The 22880-nt window shown below is 38.5% G+C and overlaps 1 protein-coding gene across 1 annotated transcript in view; it reads left to right on the top strand.

The window, feature by feature from the left end:
- Positions 1 to 9161: 9161 nt before the first annotated feature.
- The window catches only part of LOC132556141 (atrial natriuretic peptide-converting enzyme-like), a 68112-nt gene continuing 54393 nt past the window's right edge, over positions 9162 to 22880 (top strand). Inside the window, exon 1 of the mRNA XM_060220530.1 lies at positions 9162 to 9227. Coding sequence (XP_060076513.1) covers positions 9162 to 9227 — 66 coding nt within the window. The remainder of the gene's footprint in view (positions 9228 to 22880) is intronic.

Below are 22880 nucleotides of genomic sequence, written 5' to 3'. Positions count from 1 at the left end.
AACAGGCAGATGTATCATCAGTGACGAGAACAGGCAAATGAACCATCAATGACGTCAACATGCAGATGTATCATCAGTGACGAGAACAGGCAGATGTATCATCAATGACGAGAACAGGCAAATGAACCACCAATGACGTCAACAGGCAGATGTATCATCAGTGACGTCAACAGGCAAATGTACTACTTATGACGTCAACAGGCAGATGTATCATCAGTGACGAGAACAGGCAAATGAACCATCAATGACGTCAACATGCAGATGTATCATCAGTGACGAGAACAGGCAGATGTATCATCAGTGACGAGAACAGGCAAATGAACCATCAATGACGTCAACAGGCAGATGTATCATCAGTGACGTCAACAGGCAAATGTACTACTTATGACGTCAACAGGCAGATGTATCATCAGTGACGAGAACAGGCAGATGTATCATCAATGACGTCAACAGGCAGATGTATCATCAGTGACGAGAACAGGCAGATGATTCATCAATGACTTCAACAGGCAGATGTACCACCTATGACGTCAACAGGCAGATGTATCATCAGTGACGAGAACAGGCAAATGAACCATCAATGACGTCAACAGGCAGATGTATCATCAGTGACGTCAACAGGCAAATGTGCTACTTATGACGTCAACAGGCAGATGTATCATCAGTGACGAGAACAGGCAAATGAACCATCAATGACGTCAACATGCAGATGTATCATCAGTGACGAGAACAGGCAGATGTATCATCAATGACGTCAACAGGCAGATGTATCATCAGTGACGAGAACAGGCAAATGAACCATCAATGACGTCAATAGGCAGATGTATCATCAGTGACGTCAACAGGCAAATGTACTACTTATGACGTCAACAGGCAGATGTATCATCAGTGACGAGAACAGGCAAATGAACCATCAATGACGTCAACATGCAGATGTATCATCAGTGACGAGAACAGGCAGATGTATCATCAATGACGTCAACAGGCAGATGTATCATCAGTGACGAGAACAGGCAGATGATTCATCAACGACGTCAACAGGCAGATGTACTACCTATGACGTCAACAGGCCGGCGAACTGTCAATAACGTCAATAGGCATTTATCCATCAATGACGTCAAGCGCAGGCGAACCATCAATATCATCAATAGGAAGATGTACCAATGATGACGTCAACAGGCATGTGTATCATCAATGCATAAATACGAAAACACTTAGGTATACCCAATAATGAAAAAAACCCAATTATTTTTTGTTTGTTCGGGCTTTCTTTACGTGCAACAGCTATGAAAATATAAAGACTGTGTTTACTGATCAATGGACATCTGATAGATGCTTTTAAAGCGACATTACATTGAAACATCTCCTTTCCCAGTTAGATATTGATGACAACCTGCTTACTAGTGTTCGTGCACCAATTCGCCGCTGAACGACATGCAAAGAACATCAAGTACTAATTTACTGGCTTTGGTATGTTGGGTATAGATCTTATGGCATACTCAATTGCACGGACGCAAAACTCAGACGTGAGGTCGTGTCAAGAGAATCATTAAAAATAAAAACGACGAAAGGAGAGAAGATCAACAGTTCAAGATCAGCCGCCATTTACGATCATGCGACAGAAAATATTTGCAGTTCTTACGCTCTATTTGTGCGGCAGCAAGACAGAGATCGCATAAATGACGTGAACACATAGATATACAGGGTAACATCACAAAGCCATCTACAGATGATGGTGACAGATCAATATTGAAGTAAGGCATTGAAAGTGAAGAAAGCAATGTTGCACGCACAATATATTCAAATAACCAAAGAAATTTACATTTCGCCTTTCTTCACCATTTATTTCCGAACCTAGTAGTTTTTTTTAAACTGCACCACGTGAATCGGAGAGCATATATATTAGAATATAAAAGACACATGCGAAATTCAAATTGCCGAGAATGGTTCTTGATGACATACGCGGTACATTTGAATAACTATAAAGACTATACAAAGGGAAAACAACTATCTGAAAACACGATACATTTGTGAAAATAATTGATGGGTCAACCTTTTACATGGTTCTAGTAGAGAGATGCGTGCTGTCCAGATAATATGTCGTCTACATAGAAACGCTTGTGCCTTAGAGACCGCCAGCTCAAATGACGAGACACCAGACGAGTGTCGGTGACGTTTTGGGACCGTGGAGGGGCCCTCGGAGGGGCCCTCAGAGGGCAATGTTCTTGAGAAAGACGTGTGCTTTATGGATCACCCGATCGATGCGGAGTTATATGTTAAGGACTCCGCGTGTTTAGACGACCGTACTCTATGGTGACAAATACACAGTGAAATGGACTTTTAAAGTGTATGCTGCTGTTTTCATTATAACCTTCCAAGCTTCATCAGATTAAAACCCTTTTGAACTCAAATTGAAAGCTTGTATTTATTTCTAAATTGCCGAAAAAATAACGGTGTCGGCAATTGATTTATTTCATAAAAAATGAAGTTGTTTTGCTGTCTTTTTAAAATGCAGTAGACTTGTTACAGTAATGATATATTGGCTTTTAGACTTGTGAATTAAGCATTAAAAACTCTTCATGCCTACAACAATGCAGAAATTGGTCTAAAGCAAATATCACTCAATTTCATAACAGTTTTGTTTTTGAACACGGCCTTTTGAATTTCTCCATGTTGGAAAGTCGATATATTTCAAAACTTATTTGCATGCAATTATGTTGGCCTCTGTTTCCATAGAGGGAATTTAGATTTATACATGAAGTGCCTGGTCGGGATTTATTGTTAAGGATCATTTATCTTTAATTGATAGAGTCTGCAGGGGGTGACCTAATTTTTATTTCAATAGTCTGACCAGGGTCGATAACATGTCATCTTGATGTCTGCCTCCAATTGTACACTCTCGTTATATAGACCGCAATCTTTGATCCCTTGTTACAATTAAATACTATTAGATATCACACTTGTTGAGTCCATCATCATCTTCAATACCACGTGTGGGTAACGTCGGTAACCATCCTAGATACCCTGTTTAGGCCCTTGTGATGTTAAGCACCATCTTTGAGCCCTTGTCCCGTCCGTTGTGATATCGAGCACCATCTTTGATCTATAGTTAAGATCCATGTGATATCGAGCACCATTTTTGATCCCTTGTTAAGATCCACGTGCTATCGAGCACCATCTTTGATCTATTGTTAAGATCCATGTGATGTCGAGCACCATCTTTGATCCCTTGTTAAGATCCACGTGCTATCGAGCACCATCTTTGATCTATTGTTAAGATCCATGTGATGTCGAGCACCATCTTTGATCCCTTGTTAAGATCCACGTGCTATCGAGCACCATCTTTGATCCCTTGTTAAGATCCACGTGATGTCGAGCACCATCTATGATACATAGTCCGACTTTCAGATATTAATTTTCTCTGACATGACTGCTATGCTTGGGCTTCGCTAGAGAGCGATATCTATCTTCCGCCAGTCTGTGATTGGCGGCTACGCGCGACAGTAATTTGCATGAAATAGAATTAGTATTAATTACTTTAATGATATATAAAAGTTGGTCTCCTGGTGATTCCCTGTGGTGCCATAGGTTGCGATAATTATTGAGAAATTGTTAATGTGGTGTTTTGTTGGGTAAACAGACAGCAGAGATGGCACATATATTTGATAGACAGACGGCGGCAATCGACAGGGCATTCAGTTGAACAGTAAGGACGCCGCTGGTCAGCTTGGTGTAATAGCTCTGGTCATCAGACTTTTTGGTTATAGCGGTCAGTAGGTTTGGACGTTTGCCCAATAAGACGTATCCGGCTGATCAGAACCACCTGTGGCTAGTTGTAAAAGACAACACCTGGCCAGAAGTAGCAAATCAGGTCGAACACTCAACATTTGACAAGGAACTTCCGGTGTGGAAAATTTGAAAACTTGTGTGGTCTTATTGTATTTGTTGATCAAGATGCAGCCTTATGCACAAATGCAGTAGGGAAAACAAAGGATTTGGAAGAAGGTGAAAGTTGGAAAGGAATCGTAAGAATGTCATAATTCAACATTGACCAATGGTCAAAAGTGACGTAAATTACCTACAGACCACTCCCACCTCATCAGGGCGGGGTCATGCCGCATGTAAGGAAACAGCGCGAGCGGAATGCCCTCCTGGTGGGCCTTTGTATTGAGGTAAGATCTGCTTAATCAGATAACGGTATATACGCATATATGTAATTAGCCAAGGTAGTAGGAATCTCGACATGTGTCGACTTCTGCCTACGACTTATCGGTATACAGAATGTATACAAAAATATTTACTTTGGTATTTTGTAACCGTTTTTGCACGCTAGCGTTCTGTCGACGATTTAGTTTCCTTACGTCACTGGTGTTTTTGTGTTTATACCGTACTGGTTGTCGGTATTACTATCTAGATGTTAAATACTCATGATGACCCAAGTATATTTAGAATGGAAATTAAGAGGTTTGGCTGGTCAGCTGATAACAAGTGTTTTGATACATGTCTTACGACCCTCAGCTTCGATATACTTATGGTACGTTTACTCAATGGTCCCTCGGCTTTGACAATATAAATGAAATACATTCCGTATCTTGTATGTTTATGTTAGCTCTTTTAATTATAACTGTTATCACTCGTTAGACCTTTTAAAAGTTAGCTCACTTCCTTGCAAATTGTACGTTAATTGCTAAACAATCTGGGATTATACAGACATTTTTACGCTGAACCACACGTATGCATAAGTCCATGTAGATTTGAAAATGTTTCCATTCGAATGATGGTATGAAACGAGTGGATTATTCTTAATGATACTTGAAAAATACGTATTCTGTGAGTCATGGGAAGCAATTATCACTGGGACCTGGCTCGAATACCCGATCCCTGGGTCTTTCTACAGAACATGTATGATACTAACAGTACATTCATATACAGTGTTTATATACGTAGAAGTAGTATATCACAAACTGAGAGAGCGATGTTTGCCATTTACAAGAGTAAAACATAGTAAACAATACTGATTATACAAAATAAAGTGACATGCGTGTGTTATTGACATTAGCAGACCTAGTGACATAGATCCCACTCAATTTTGTGCACCTCTCGGTTTTCATTTGTCGGCAGCAATACAACACAGCGGTGTTGTCTGTCGGCAAGAATTTCTGCTGAGTTAAAGCGACAGGAAAAACGGCATTAGTGTGACAAGATATGATACTATAAGGCTATCAAATAGTATTATATAAATAAAAAAGCACCGTTGATTTAAACTTTATCAAATTAATTGAAAGTTTTGCGACGGTACATGGTTAATGATTAAGTCATATTATTGTCCCTTTAGATACAGAAAATTCTATTTTGAGATAAGATTTTCTGTCAGCATTTTTTTTCTTTATTTTTGCCGCCTGGCAAAATTTTTAAAACATATTCTACACGGCGATGCATAGCAATAACGATGTTTTACGTAGGCCCGTTTTGATACTTTGCTATTCAAATTACACTCAAGTATCGTTAACATTGTCAGTCATATTATCCATCACCATTGACAACACAACCACCAGGCATAGCAACCTTGTTCTCATTTGAGAACGTCACATTATTTTTTGGGATTGACCAAGATGTACGGTATGTCGCCGATAAATGATTTTAAGCGATGTTCCGACACTAAAAAGACGCTAATCCTGCCAGAACACACTGTTTGCCATCTAGTGTCTTCTTTGGTCGTACTTAGCCCCCATTTCATCTATTCTGTGTTTGAAGCAAAATTCATTTGATATCTCGGTACTTGCTTTGTTTAAGATATGAAAATGAAAACTATATGGGCTGTACTATCCGACACTGCATCAAACACATCTTTTTTTAACACATACAGTGCAGACAGTGCCAAGAGTTTCGGTATGTCGTATCTTAAAGTAAAGCATCAATTGATATTTTTGATGTTGCTATTGGTAACATGTTCGACGTGTATTTATAAAAACAATGTATCGACTCGCCCTATGCGAGTTGACGACACTGTCAATAGTTTCATGTCAAGAAGATATCAATGGTTACAACGACAAATAGATATAAAAGTATTGTGAACAGAACAGGTTACAGAAGTCGTAGACCGAGGATTCTCATGTCTCTAGGTGCATCAAATATCCAACCTGTATCATAAACACTCTTAAGTCTAAATTCGAACAATGAAAAGGTTCAGAATATACACAAACTTAAAAACAAATATGTTAAAGCGCAGTTACATATTACCAGAAATGTCAGGGAATATATCATTTGAAAAGTAGTGATAAATTTCGCAATGAGTTTGTTCATACCCGCAAGATTTGAAAGGTGAGGAAAGGGGACAAGCAATCACAGATATGGTCGATTTTCATGTATAAACATTATTTGAATGTGTATTTGACACTGTCTTCGGCCATCATGCAAATTCCCCTTAGCAATTGTATTGTAGCATGCATTACTTTGTACCCTAGAACTCATCATTTACCCATGTAGACTGTTGAGTCTCCCTCTAGGATCTTTCCTCATGGCCCATTTCGTCGTTTACACGAGTAGACTACTTGAGTCCGTCTTTTATGCCCATTTCGTCATTTACAAGTGTAGACTGCCGAGTCCGCCTATTGTGTCATAAAGTCGTTACACGTGTAGACAGCTGAGTCTGCCTCTTGGAACTTTCCGTCGTTAACATGTATCATTCCGTCGTTTATACAAGTCATCCCGTCGTTCACACGTGTAGACAGCTGAGTCCGCCTCTTGGAACTTTCCGTCGTTTACTTGTGTAGACTTCTGACTTTGCCTGTTCGATTATTCTGACGTTTACATATGTAGACTGCCGGTACCACGTCTTGTGTTATAATGTCGTTTACATATGTAGACTGCCGGTACCACGTCTTGTGTTATAATGACGTTTACATATGTAGACTGCCGGTACCACGTCTTGTGTTATAATGTCGTTTACATATGTAGACTGCCGGTACCACCTCTTGTGTTATAATGTCGTTTACATATGTAGACTGCCGGTACCACCTCTTGTGTTATAACGTCGTTTACATATGTAGACTGCCGGTACCACGTCTTGTGTTATAATGACGTTTACATATGTAGACTGCCGGTACCACGTCTTGTGTTATAATGTCGTTTACATATGTAGACTGCCGGTACCACGTCTTGTGTTATAATGACGTTTACATATGTAGACTGCCGGTACCACGTCTTGTGTTATAACGTCGTTTACATATGTAGACTGCCGGTACCACGTCTTGTGTTATAATGACGTTTACATATGTAGACTGCCGGTAACACCTCTTGTGTTATAATGACGTTTACATATGTAGACTGCCGGTACCACGTCTTGTGTTATAATGACGTTTACATGTGTAGACTGCCGGTACCACCTCTTGTGTTATAATGCCGCTTACATGTGTACACCGTTGGGTCCGCCTCTGGGGACATTCCGTCATTTCCGTGTATAGACTGCCTAGTCCGCCTTTGAGTCGTTCCGTCGTTCACAAGTATGGACTGATGAGTCCGCCTCTTGTGTCATAATGTCGTTTATATATGCCACTCCGTCGTTTACATGTGTGGACTGCTGAGTCCGCCTCTTCGGTCGTTCCATCGTTAACATGTGTGGACTGCTGAGTCCGCCTCTTCGGTCGTTCCATCGTTAACATGTGTGGACTGCTGAGTCCGCCTCTTCGGTCGTTCCGCCGTTTACATGTGTGGACTGCTGAATCCGCCTCTTGGGTCGTTCCATCGTTTACATGTGTGGACTGCTGACTCCGCCTCTTGGGTCGTTCCGTTGTTTACATGTGTGGACTGCTGAGCCCGCCTCTTGGGTCGTTCCGCCGTTTACATGTGTGGACTGCTGATCCCGCCTCTTGGGTCGTTCCGCCGTTTACATGTGTGGACTGCTGAGTCCGCCTCTTGGGTCGTTTCGCCGTTTACATGTGTGGACTGCTGAGCCCGCCTCTTGGGTCGTTCTGTTGTGTGACGATCCTACGTGAGTGTATCGTGTGACAAATTTGCTTTCTGATGAATTCGCACACTTCCATCTCGGTCTAGAAAATAAATTGATTTCCCGCAAAGAGTTTTGTTGTTTTGGATAAATGCTCCTACATACATAAATTTCATATAAATAATTTTTCTTCGGCAATGAATAGAAAACTGGTTTTTGTCATGATTTTGATACATGCTGTAAGTTAATTTAATTCGCTTGAGATCGACCAAAGATAACCTAATATTTGTGTACAAGAGCGGAGATAATGATATCTCAAAGACTACATATAAATGTTTTACGTTAGTGGCTATGGTTATGGTTGATTTTTTAGGATTCTACATGTGGACCGTTATACTATTAGATAAACGAAGTCAATGATCTACTGAAATCACATTAATTGTAGGTTCGTTCTCCTCCACTGTATATACGAACGCCTTGTCAAGTCCTATGATCATGTGTGCACTTGCTTGGTGATGTCGGCGGTGTTACTTACCGTAAAAAATAGTGTCACAAGCAAAACACTTCCTGTCTGTAATGTTAATTCTTTTAAACAGAATTCCAGCCGTCAAACAGATATATCTAATGAAGTAAACACTGACGTCATTAGTTGTAAGAGTGAAGTAATACTTATCCCAAAAACGAACCAGTGTTGTTTGCAATACTTTCTCCAGTTGTAAATAGGTACCATTATGACTGTGGAGGGGGAAAAGTGTTGCCGATACTAAATTACCAACAATAATCTCCAATTAGCATAGCTATGTCAGTTAGTGTTCGCACCTCGCTGTAACAAGACCCTACACCATACCAACGCCGAAATACTTATCTCCTGAAAGGTTCCTAATGTAAACAATGAGAGAGGGGAAGAGGTTGACTTGGCCCATCTCCCTGTCCAGTGTCAGCATGCACCCAAACATACCCAGTAGTAGGGTACTGCTCACAGAATCATCGAATCATATAGTTTCTACGTTATACTACTGTTACTAAACGATTAATATAAAACAGTATCAGCTGTTGTCTGATACGGCTGCTGTTACGGGAACATTAGTTGCTTTAAATGTATCTGATACGAAATTTTCTTGAAATTGGATTTTCCATGATGTTGTGTGTTTATGTCTGTACTTATCGCGCTGAAGAAGGTAGTTTATCCTGCCATTGTTCCAACTGTTAACGTGTGATGTGTGAATGTGATCAAGACACCCACAATCTCTATCTGGTCGGTCATCAGGACTGCGTCACTCTGGTGAGTACGACAAAGAGGTCATAATATGCTCTAGCCTAAACCAATTTTTAAAAAGAAAATATTTTTGAAGGCAAATTGTATTGTTAGAACAAACCAAATGGCCTCTGTGACAAGTCAGAAGAAAGTACTTCAAACCAGCTTCTTTAAAATCTCGGGATATGTATCGGAAATTGGGCAGTCATTATAGAGGAGTGACATACAAAAATAGAAAATTATTTTATAAATATATTGACTATACATTATTCAAATTAATATAAAAAACGCATATATTTTCAGAGAAATCTGGAATAACGACAGACTCTTTTCTCTTGTTCACATGAAGACATCTCCGTCAAACACGATCTTAATTTATTTAACATTTCACTTGAAATGATAAGTCTGCACTGCAGATCGAGAGTACGGTTCCGAGGCTGATGGAGTGTAATCAGAACCAAACCTCGCCAACTATATGGCTCATGCCTCGTCAGATAGATTGACCATCGCGACAGGGGGTAAAAATCTAGCATAAACAACGACATCCATCTGGCTATCTATTTTGTTCTAGTAAATCACTGAGGTATTTACGGCAGATGCACTATTTATATGGGTTTCAGTTGCCTTCTCAAGTCCGCCTACAAAAGCAAACCCCTTTAAGTCCACTTCATTTTGCCATTTTCAACAGGTCTCCCTTTATAATTACTATTTAGGTCACCTGAACAATTCATTTCTGATCCGTCTTCGTCGTCGCCCGTTGTCTATTGTCCGTTTTCACCTTTCTGATTTCATTGTTTTAAGAACTGCTGCAGTGAATTCAACAAAATATTCTGTACAAAGATTCCATGGGCAATGACAGATTAAAACATGTAATTACAATTTATATTTTATATATCTATTACGTATGTTTTTTACATAGCATTTTTAATGTGTAACCTATAGCTATGTATGAAAATATCACTCATACTTTGAAAGTTCATAAACCCAGGGACCAGTAAAATTTAAGGAAATGTCTTAGTAGGTCACAGAATAAATATTGGCTGTACAATTTCCTGCTAAGAAATGAACAGAACGAATATCTTTTGAGACTGCTACTGTGTTTAGAATATTTTTTGTGGTGTGTTGTAAATATGGTTTTATTGTGTTTAGATCCTAGTTGATTGATGTGGAATCGCAGAAATTGTCGATAGAAATTAAAAAGTGTCGTTTTGTTGTTATCAGACTACTTCTGTGTTATTGTTATTTCCTTCAGAATCGATATGTTGTTCATACTTGTATACTGAGACGGATGTGTATGAATTACTTGATGCTTTCTATTCTCCTATTAAAGGTATTTCAAAATATTCATATTTTGCATCCTATGGATCCTTAACAATGCCTGCGTTGTTTCCTAGTTTGGCTACTTCCTTGTAAGATGTCTCTATCATCTGTATCCTGAAACAGTCGTAAAGGTGCGAAAATGATACGTGACTATAGCTAGTGCACTCTGTATACATGATAGGTGGTTTGTAATGGTCAAACACTTTAAGCTATTCTATGCTGATAAATGTAGTTCATACAAACCAGTTACTGATACTTCCGTTTTCTACATTTTCTATATCGACAACAAACTTCAGGACCTGACATCATAATGACACATACAAAATAATGGGGACTAATATTTACATATTGACATAGAGTATTTTTTATATCAATGTTAAAATGATCTTGCAATTTAATAAGATAAGAAATAAAATAAAGATATTGTAAATGTTTCGATAAACGGCAAAATAAATTTCCACCTGAGTCGAAGAATCACAGCTAGGGATTGTCTGATCACATTATTCTTGTCGATCTTTAACTGGAGATTTTAGTCATTGTCTAAGTTATATGGAGTTATGAAAGTCCTGATTCTTTTCTTAATATATACAATTACTGCTGCCCATTAGTTTCCAGACTCGCTATATACCGGGAAGAATGAGTTTGATCAATCTCGTATCATATTTATGTGCCATCATATATCCCCTTGATAGAACTGACTGACGACGACATATTTCGTAGATATCGTTGAAAACCAAGGGTTTCTCGTCTTATTTATCATCCCTAAGATATCTTTTTTATTTGTCGTTCTAACGCGAAGGAAAAGTCAAGTGAGGTTGACGCTGTTGCGTACATATAGCTGGACCGTATTGCTTTCAAGCGACAGCTCGCTTCCAGACAATGTCTGTGAAAAGTATCATACACACAATGATGGTTTGCTGTTAGCAATCCTCATCAAATCGACGCTTAACTCGTCATATACTATCACAATATAAGCAATATCTCATCCATCCAATTCGACATGTGGATTTTACCTTGTCGAATCCCTGGAAAGGCCAGACAATCTACCGCGTGACACTTTTAATGTAATTGTAACGTTATGGAATACCTTGTAATCATTTTTGATATATTTCTATTGATTTTCCAACAGACACACCATTAATCTACTCATACATGAACTAAATGGCTATATATCACTTCCTTCTTCATTTATATCACTTTCTTCGTAATTCTACAATAAAATGTGGTTGCGACGGGAACGTTGAAGGTTTACATTTCACAATATATATTAACGTATGTCATCTTTCGGATGTGCGATGTAAAGCTAGGATTCATTTCAGTTCAGGAACGTTATCACGACGCCAATAACACGTCATAATATCCTCTTTTGAATTAGAACGCATCTTAACGCCGAGTCAATGTAAAATTTAAATACTTATAAATTATCATGATTGGATCCTCTGATGTGTCGTTATAGTTGTCTTTGGAAGACATTTTGTACATATTTCACAATTGAGTGATGACCATGTATTACAGGGTACACGTTTTCCCCAAACTGGAGCTAACGTCGTATTCCAAGTGACAGTTTAGTTATCCCAATGCCGAGTGGTTCTTCAACGCAGAAAACCAGCTGCAGCCGTCGATTCGGCTAATGGCCATCCTGTTGATGTCATCGCTGTCACTTTTGATACGGCTATTGGTGGCCAAATTTTGTTTGTCACACTTGCATCTATTACATTTTTATAAACCAGAGTTCTAATCGTTATCCACATGTCCTAGATTCGTGATTAAGGGGCGTTGTATTTACGAGTGTTCTGGATTATATTCCGCAAAATACCATAAATCACTGACAATTTTTGCGACAGAGAGCAAGTTGATAGATGATAAAGGTTGTATATATACTGTTTAACGTCTTTTTACATATCGTGACATTTAAGGTATGCTAGGTGAATGCACGTGATGAGTGTTTGTTACCAAAATACTGGACGTTAAACACGGATTAGTAACCACCATTGTAAAAGCTCTGGTATGTCTAGACTAGTTGACAGTCCCCAAAGCTCTCTTAAAGGAACGAGCATTCAGATAAAGGCGAAGTATGAGCCAGTGTCAAGAGAGACAGTTCAGAAACAAAATATCAGATCCCAAAATGAATTACCTCTTACATGAATCATACAATTGGGATTGTCTGTACATTTCGTACGCCTTACCTGCAGTGTAAAGGATGCTAAGCAAGTGAGACGTATGGGGTGGTAGGGCTGTTGGGAGCATTGGCAAGGTGTGAGAAAGTGGCAAGTATACAGGGGTGACATGTGGAAGATGGAAGAATACAGGTTTAGTTTCCTTTTTGAAATCAATATTCGATATATTGACACGGTCTTTCTAACCCTTTTACTCGAGGTAATTTTAAGACAACGCCTCATATGTACTTTGTAGACGCCCAGCCAATCTGGGTCAAGTTTTCATATTGTGCAAGTTGTAACTGACGATAGGCATGATACAGTTGAGATTGAGAAGGTCTGTAAGGAGAAAGCAAGACAAGAAAATTGTCTCTTTGGCTGTGATATGGTATCTTAGTTGACCTTTTGAGGTTAGACATGTGAAATTATTGGAACCCTTATTTCAATGATTTTAATGCAGAACGAAGAAAATAAAAATGAATCATTTGAAAAAATACAAACGGTTTGTGAAATTATGAAAATTGTACAGTAAACTATGTAGGAACTGATTATTAGGTACTGGCCATCTCACAGAAGCTTCCGCTACTACAGTGGATGCAGCAGTTAATGAGGAATCTTCCTCCAGTGACGCCGCCACTGCAAACCGCGGTTTTTGCCAAGGTAGACAAAGGTAGATCTAAAAATGTCTAAAGCTTCTAAATATACAGCACGTATTAACGTTAATGTATTTAAAACTCTGACGTCAGCAGGAGTTCACACCACTGTGGGGTGTCCCAGTTTTATGTAAAATTTGAAAAGTTTAATATTTTTCTGGCACTTTCAGCTCACACTAGCACGACGATTTTTTATGTGAATTTTTAAACTACTGCACATAATTATATGTGATTACCAGATCAGGTGGGGGCCAATATTAGTTATCTGGTGTATCTATATATATATCAATGGTAATTTATTTCCTAAATCATGTAAAGGATGAATCAAACACATATAAGTAAAACATTCAACACAATGTACATTTATACGATGTTTAAGACGTATCATAATCACATTTTGCATGAAAGTAGGACTCATATCATTTGTGATTTAAAACCGTGATACAACAAGATTTTTACAAATTAGCACCAATTTGGATTCGAGGAGTCATGACTGTAAAACACCCATGCGTTGATTAGGAAAAGTGTACTGATTTCGCTGGTGATTATGTTTTTGCCGCTCTTGGCAGAACTCTTGTGGTTATCTGTGGTTTTATTCCGAGCTCTCATCGTTATGTGTCAGTATTTCTTAAAATGAATGTGTAGCTGTGTTACAATGCAGCAATGTAACTGTGATGCCTAGAAGATCTAAAGGCCTGTATCAATGGATCTATTTAGGGGGGTAGTACCTCGTCATACGTGAGACAATAAGTATTTTTGTCGCGACATCAATGAGAACGTTACAGCGATCCAACGCTATGTTTCACTGAATACGACGGCACCGCTCCCTTGTCTTTGGAAGTGAACACAATTCTTACCCAGATGACACTGTAGAAAACTATCCCAGAGCAGACATGGGATAAAAGATTTAATAGTCCACGTGTTATGGCGACCACTGAGTATAAGTGGCATTACATAATATAGCGTCAGGGTCTCTTCGATGTACCGTTTAATTCCTGAAATCTGAAAACATCTCACTTTCGATATTTAAGAAGTGGAATTAAACGGACGTTTCTGATAAATAGCGATTGGTAGTACTTTATATATCATTCGTATACTACTCTATCACAGAACAGGCAGACATGACGATTCTCTGAATACTTGTTAATGCTATGTATATGCATATCAACTGAAACTCGGTTTTTTAAAGTCAACCTCTTCTTAGAAAAAAAGCCCAATCGACATACTCGTGTGAAATAATTGTATCAGTGATATCGGATATATCATGATGTTACTCGATACCAACAGGAATTAAATGACATGTAAGGTTACTTAAAGGAAGATAATTATCAATAAAAAACCTGCATTGAAGTATATTATCAACGGTACAGTAAAACTAGATATTAATTATTATCATTAAATTAGAAGTACAGACCAAGTCCCATTTTTAAAGAGAAACTTCACAAACAAGTTTATAGTGTTGCATGCTATCGTTTTAATGTGGTACAGTTTATTACCGATATTTACATACAACTATTCCCATGTATATAAAAAAGGGAAGTATGTCGGAAAACTCTATTTTACAGAAGCTGTACTATTATCCTTACAGCGACTATGTAAGTATAAATCCACGTAAATATAGAACTATAGAGGAACTGTTACCATACCGATAGATAATCCCTACGTACTTAGTAGACAGAGGAACTGTTACCATACCGATAGATAATCCCTACGTACTTAGTAGACAGAGGAACTGTTACCATACCGATAGATAATCCCCCCATACTTAGTAAAGGAACTGTTACCATACCGATAGATAATCCCACCATACTTAGTAGACAGAAGAAGTGTTACCATACAGATAGATAATCCCACCATACTTAGTAGAGGAACTGTTACCATACCGATAGATAATCCCTCCATACTTAGTAGACAGAGGAACAGTTACCATACCGATAGATAATCCCTCCATACTTAGTAGACAGAGGAACAGTTACCATACCGATAGATAATCCCTCCATACTTAGTAGACAGAGGAACTGTCACCATACCGATAGATAATCCCACCATACTTAGTAGACAGAGGAACAGTTACCATACCGATAGATAATCCCTCCATACTTAGTAGACAGAGGAACTGTTACCATACCGATAGATAATCCCACCATACTTAGTAGACAGAGGAACAGTTACCATACCGATAGATAATCCCACCATACTTAGTAGACAGAGGAACAGTTACCATACCGATAGATAATCCCTCCATACTTAGTAGACAGAGGAACAGTTACCATACCGAACTGTTACCATACCATACCGATAGATAATCCCTCCATACTTAGTAGACAGAGGAACTGTTACCATACCGATAGATAATCCCTACGTACTTAGTAGACAGAGAAACTGTCACCATACCGATAGATAATCCCTCCATACTTAGTAGACAGAAGAAGTGTTACCATACCGATAGATAATCCCTCCATACTTAGTAGACAGAGGAACTGTTACCATACCGATAGATAATCCCTCCATACTTAGTAGACAGAGGAACTGTTACCATACCGATAGATAATCCCACCATACTTAGTAGACAGAGGAACTGTTACCATACCGATAGATAATCCCTCCATACTTAGTAGACAGAGGAACTGTTACCATACCGATAGATAATCCCTCCATACTTAGTAGACAGAGGAACTGTTACCATACCGATAGATAATCCCTCCATACTTAGTAGACAGAGGAACTGTTACCATACCGATAGATAATCCCTCCATACTTAGTAGACAGAGGAACTGTTACCATACTGATAGATAATCCCTCCATACTTAGTAGACAGAGGAACTGTTACCATACCGATAGATAATCCCTCCATACTTAGTAGACAGAGGAACTGTTACCATACCGATAGATAATCCCACCATACTTAGTAGACAGGAACCGATAGATAATCCCTCCATACTTAGTAGACAGAGGAACTGTTACCATACCGATAGATAATCCCTCCATACTTAGTAGACAGAAGAACTGTTACCATACCGATAGATAATCCCACCATACTTAGTAGACAGATGAAGTGTTACCATACCGATAGATAATCCCCCCATACTTAGTAGACAGAGGAACTATTACCATACCGATAGATAACCCTCCATACTTAGTAGACAGAGTAACTGTTACCATACCGATAGATGATCCCTCAGTAATCAGTAGATTATTGTGTGTTGTTTTGGTTTAGGGTATTTTTATGACGTAATACCCCTATTACCTTGGACTCATCGATTTTCGCGCGGAATTATATATTAATTAGTGTCATCGTGCCAATCACATGCAAAGGTGTTATCTCCAACATTTTTAAATATCGGGGACACCTTAGATGTAGGTCATAGCTAGACTTTCATTCGTCGGATATATCTGGTTAAAAAGAAAACAAGATAGTTGATGTTTTCGTATAGAAGCTGTCGAGAATTTTTTAAACATAAAATCAATATTTCGGAACGAACAGACAAAATAACGTATTTGCTAACACTTACACAAAGGCATTACGTAAGTAATATTGTACATAGATGTAAGGTCATCAACAATTGTAACAAACATAATGTCATTACACATTATACAAAGACACAAGGTCAATGACAATATACAAAGACACATGATCACTGACAATATTCAAAGACACATGATCACTGACAATATTCAAAGACACATGATCACTGACAATATACAAAGACACATGATCACTGACAATATACAAAGACACATGATCACTGACAATATTCAAAGACACATGATCACTGACAATATTCAAAGACACATGATCACTGACAATATTCAAAGACACATGATCACTGACAATATACGAAGACACATGATCACTGACAATATACAAAGACACATGATCACTGACAATATTCAAAGACACAAGGTCAATGACAATATACAAAGACACATGATCACTGACAATATTCAAAGACACAAGGTCAATGACAATATACAAAGACACATGATCACTGACAATATTCAAAGACACATGATCACTGACAATATACAAAGACACATGATCACTGACAATATACAAAGACACATGATCACTGGCAATATACAAAGACACATGATCACTGACAATATACAAAGACACATGATCACTGACAATATACAAAGACACATGATCACTGACAATATACAAAGACACATGATCACTGACAATATACACATACGGACTCATGATCACTAAAATAATGCACACGCATGGTGACTGATACACAGACGGAGACAAGGTCATTGTCAATGTTAGCAGGGTATGAGGTCAGTGACACAGACCGTAGACAGATACAAGGTCACAGACACTGAACACAAGTATAAGGTCACTGACAGTGTACACAGACATAAAGTTACTGATAATGTACAGAGACGCAAGGTCACTTGAGCTGTTCACTGGGCAAAAGGTCAATGACATTGTACACATACATAAAGACACTGACACTTCAGCCATACCGTTGCAGACATTGAACACAGACATAAGGTCAAGAATACTCTGCAAAGACAGAAGTTAAGATACCTATACACAGATACAAGCTCACTGACACAATACACAGACATAAAAACACCGACAATGTACACAGACATAGAGACACCGACAATGTACACAGACATAAAAAACATCGACACTATACACAGACATCAAGTCACTGATACTGCACACAGACATAGACACCGACAATGTACACAGACATCAAGTCACTGATACTGTACACAGACATAGACACCGGCAATGTACACAGACATAGACACCGGCAATGTACACAAACATAAAGTCACTGATACTGTACACAGACATAGAGACACCGAAACTGTACACAGATATAGACACCGACACTATACACAGACATAAAGTCACTGATACTGCACACAGACATAGAGACACCGAAACTGTACACAGATATAGACACCGACACTATGCACAGACACAAAGTCACTGATACTGCACACAGATATAGACACCAACAATGTACACAGACATAGACACCGGCTATGTACAAAGACATAGACACCGGCAATGTACGCAGACATAAAGACACTAACACTGTATACAGACACCGACAATGTACACAGACATAGAGTCACTAACATTGTATAAAAACATAAAGACACTAACACTACACAGACATAAAGTCATTGAACTGTACACAGACAAAATCAATGACACGGTACTCAGACATAAAGACACTAACATTACACAGACATAAAGACACACTGTACACAGATATTAAGACATCGAAAATGTACGCAGAAATTAAAAACAAACACTGAACACAGACATAAAGACACTGTAACTGTACACAGACATAAAGACACTAACTGTACACAGACATAAAGACACCGTCACTGTGCACAGCCATAAAGACACTGTAACTATACACAGACATAAAGACACTTACACTGAACACAGACATAAAGACACTGTAACTATACACAGACATAAAGACACCGTCACTCTACGCAGACATAAAGACACTATAACTGTACACAAACATAAAGACACTGACACTGTACACAGACATAAGAAACTAACACTGAACACAGACATAAAGACACTGTAACTATACACAGACATAAAGACACTTACACTGAACACAGACATAAAGACACTGTAACATTACACAGACATAAAGACACTGTAACTGTACACAGACATAAAGACACCGTCACTGTACACAGACATAAAGACACTGTAACTATACACAGACATAAAGAAACTAACACTGAACACAGACATAAAGACACTGTAACTATACACAGACATAAAGACACTAACACTGAACACAGACATAAAGACACTGTAACTATACACAGACATAAGGACACCGTCACTGTACACAGACATAAAGTCACTAACACCGCACACAGACATAAAGTCACTGATACTGCACACAGACATAGAGACACCGAAACTGTACACAGATATAGACACCGACACTATACACAGACACAAAGTCACTGATACTGTATACAGACATAAAGACACTAACACTGTATACAGACATCAAGTCACTGATACTGCACACAGACATAGACACCAACAATGTACACAGACATAGACACCGGCTATGTACAAAGACATAGACACCGGCAATGTACGCAGACATAAAGACACTAACACTGTATACAGACACCGACAATGTACGCAGACATAGAGTCATTAACACTGTATAAAAACATAAAGACACTAACACTACACAGACATAAAGTCATTGAACTGTACACAGACAAAATCAATGACACGGTACTCAGACATAAAGACACTAACATTACACAGACATAAAGACACACTGTACACAGATATTAAGACATCGAAAATGTACGCAGAAATTAAAAACAAACACTGAACACAGACATAAAGACACTGTAACTGTACACAGACATAAAGACACTGTAACTGTACACTGACATAAAGACACTAACACTGCACACAGACATAAAGACATCGTCACTGTACGCAGACATAAAGACACCGTCACTGTACGCAGACATAAAGTCACTAACACTGTACACAGACATAAAAACACTAACACTGTACACCGACATGAAGACACTGTAACTGTACGCAGACATAAAGACATCGTCACTGTACACAAACATAAAGACACCGACACTGTACACAGACATAAAGACACTGTAACTGTACGCAGACATAAAGACATCGTCACTGTACACAAACATAAAGACACCGACACTGTACACAGACATAAAGACACTTACACTGAACACAGACATAAAGACACTGTAACTATACACAGACATAAAGACACCGTCACTGTACACAGACATAAAGTCACTAACACTGTATAAAGACATAAAGACACTAAAACTACACAGACATAAAGTCATTGAACTGTACACAGACATAATCAATGACACGATACTCAGACATAAAGACACTAACATTACACAGACATAAAGATACTAACACTGTACACAGATATTAAGACATCGAAACTGTATCCAGAAATTAAAAACAAACACTGAACACAGACATAAAGACACTGTAACTGTACACAGACATAAAGACACCGTCACTGTACACAGACATAAAGACACTTACACTGAACACAGACATAAAGACACTGTAACTATACACAGACATAAAGACACCGTCACTCTACGCAGACATAAAGACACTATAACTGTACACAAACATAAAGACACTGACACTGTACACAGACATAAAGAAACTAACACTGTACACAGACATAAAGACACTGTAACTGTACACAGACATAAAGACACCGTCACTGTACACAGACATAAAGACACTGTAACTATACACAGACATAAAGACACTTACACTGAACACAGACATAAAGACACTGTAACTATACACAGACATAAAGACACCGTCACTCTACGCAGACATAAAGACACTATAACTGTACACAAACATAAAGACACTGACACTGTACACAGACATAAAGACACTAACACTGAACACAGACATAAAGACACTGTAACTATACACAGACATAAAGACACTTACACTGAACACAGACATAAAGACACTGTAACATTACACAGACATAAAGACACTGTAACTGTACACAGACATAAAGACACCGTCACTGTACACAGACATAAAGACACTGTAACTATACACAGACATAAAGAAACTAACACTGAACACAGATATAAAGACACTGTAACTATACACAGACATAAAGACACTAACACTGAACACAGACATAAAGACACTGTAACTATACACAGACATAAGGACACCGTCACTGTACACAGACATAAAGTCACTAACACCGCACACAGACATAAAGACACTAACATTGAACACAGACATAAAGACACTGTAACTATACACAGACACAAAGACACTGTAACTAAACACAGACATAAAGACACTGTAACTATACACAGACATAAAGTCACTGTAACTATACACAGACATAAAGTCACTAACACTGTACACAGACATTAGAACGCAGATATTGTGCACAGAGACACATTAAGGTTATTGCCACGTGTCGCCAAAAAGCTGATAATGCTATGAATGGTCAGTTGGAGCGGCTACTAACATTGCACGTGACCACCTATCAGATAATTATTGCCAGAAATAGTAATATTTAGTTCTTACGTGAATGTCCTTACTCTTTATTGAATAAAAGCATTCTCACTTATCAATAATTAATGTTCACATTCAGGATGTGTTTGCTGTATGGTTTTGTATAATTTGATTTGGCAGATATAAAAAGGTACTTACTTTATTCTACCACAATTCTAGGTTATATCTAGTTTAATCGTAGGGAAACGTCAACAAATTTCATAGCATATTTTTGCTAGTTGAATGGTAAAACGCACTTGAACGGATGTTTATTCACAACGGATTTCATCAAGAATTTAAGAAATGACATGTTACTATGCATTCAGCTCATTTATATAAATAAAAATTGATTGATAATATGATTTAACATGATTCCGCTGTTTTATCGCAGTTCTAAATTCTAAGTTAAAATTGATTATGTATGATTTATTATCTTCAATGCATGGCAGCTGATTCGTATGTCTCCATTGTTTTGATGTTATTTTAAAAATTCAACCGGCCATAATGCTTCCCAATATTCCGACAGAAATGTTGATCATGGCTGGATTTAGAAGTTTGTACAGACCTTACAACCCATGGTGGTAGACTGTATCATCCAAGGTAACCCAGGGTGGTAGATTGTATTATCCAAGGTAACCCCAGATGGTAGACTGTATTATCTAAGGTAACCCCAGATTTCAGACTGTATTATCCAAGGTAACCGCGGATGGTAGACTGTATTATCCAAGGTAACCCCAGATCGTAGACTGTATTATCCAAGGTAACCCCAGATCGTAGACTGTATTATCCAAGGTAACCCCAGATCGTAGACTGTATTATCCAAGGTAACCCCAGATCGTAGACTGTATTATCCAAGGTAACCCCAGATTTTAGACTGTATTATCCAAGGTAACCCCGAATGGTAGACTGTATTATTCAAGGAAACCCCAGATCGTAGACTGTATTATCCAAGGTAACCGCGGATGGTAGACTGTATTATCCAAGGCTACCCCGAATGGTAGACTATTATTCAAGGAAACCCCGGATGGTAGACTGTATTATCCAAGGTAACCCCAGATCGTAGACTGTATTATTCAAGGAAACCCCGGATGGTAGACTGTATTATCCAAGGTAACTCCTAATGGTAGACTGTATTATCCAAGGTAACCGCGGATGGTAGACTGTATTATCCAAGGCTACCCCGAATGGTAGACTGTATTATCCAAGGTAACCCCAGATCGTAGACTGTATTATCTGGAAGACAGAACATCTTCTAACGTTGCAGTCTATCTTGATAGGTTCATTCCTACTATTGACTAAGTAGCTCACCTTTGGACATTTGTCTATTGATTCTATATGTTTAATCAGAAAGGAGCTGCGGGATCGCCTGGTATACTTTCCTTTGGGTCCCACAAGACCTTTGTATAAAAGGCAGATTCATGTGGTCCAATAGGTCTCCCGATCGGTTCCATTATGTTATTGTCTT

The sequence above is a fragment of the Ylistrum balloti genome, unplaced genomic scaffold (genome assembly GCF_031769215.1).
Source record: "Ylistrum balloti isolate Yb309-2 unplaced genomic scaffold, AGI_CSIRO_Ybal_v1 Utg370552, whole genome shotgun sequence".
NCBI classification, from domain to species: domain Eukaryota; kingdom Metazoa; phylum Mollusca; class Bivalvia; order Pectinida; family Pectinidae; genus Ylistrum; species Ylistrum balloti.
Note: the sequence above shows the minus strand (reverse complement) of the source record. Positions and strands in the feature narration are given on the sequence as shown.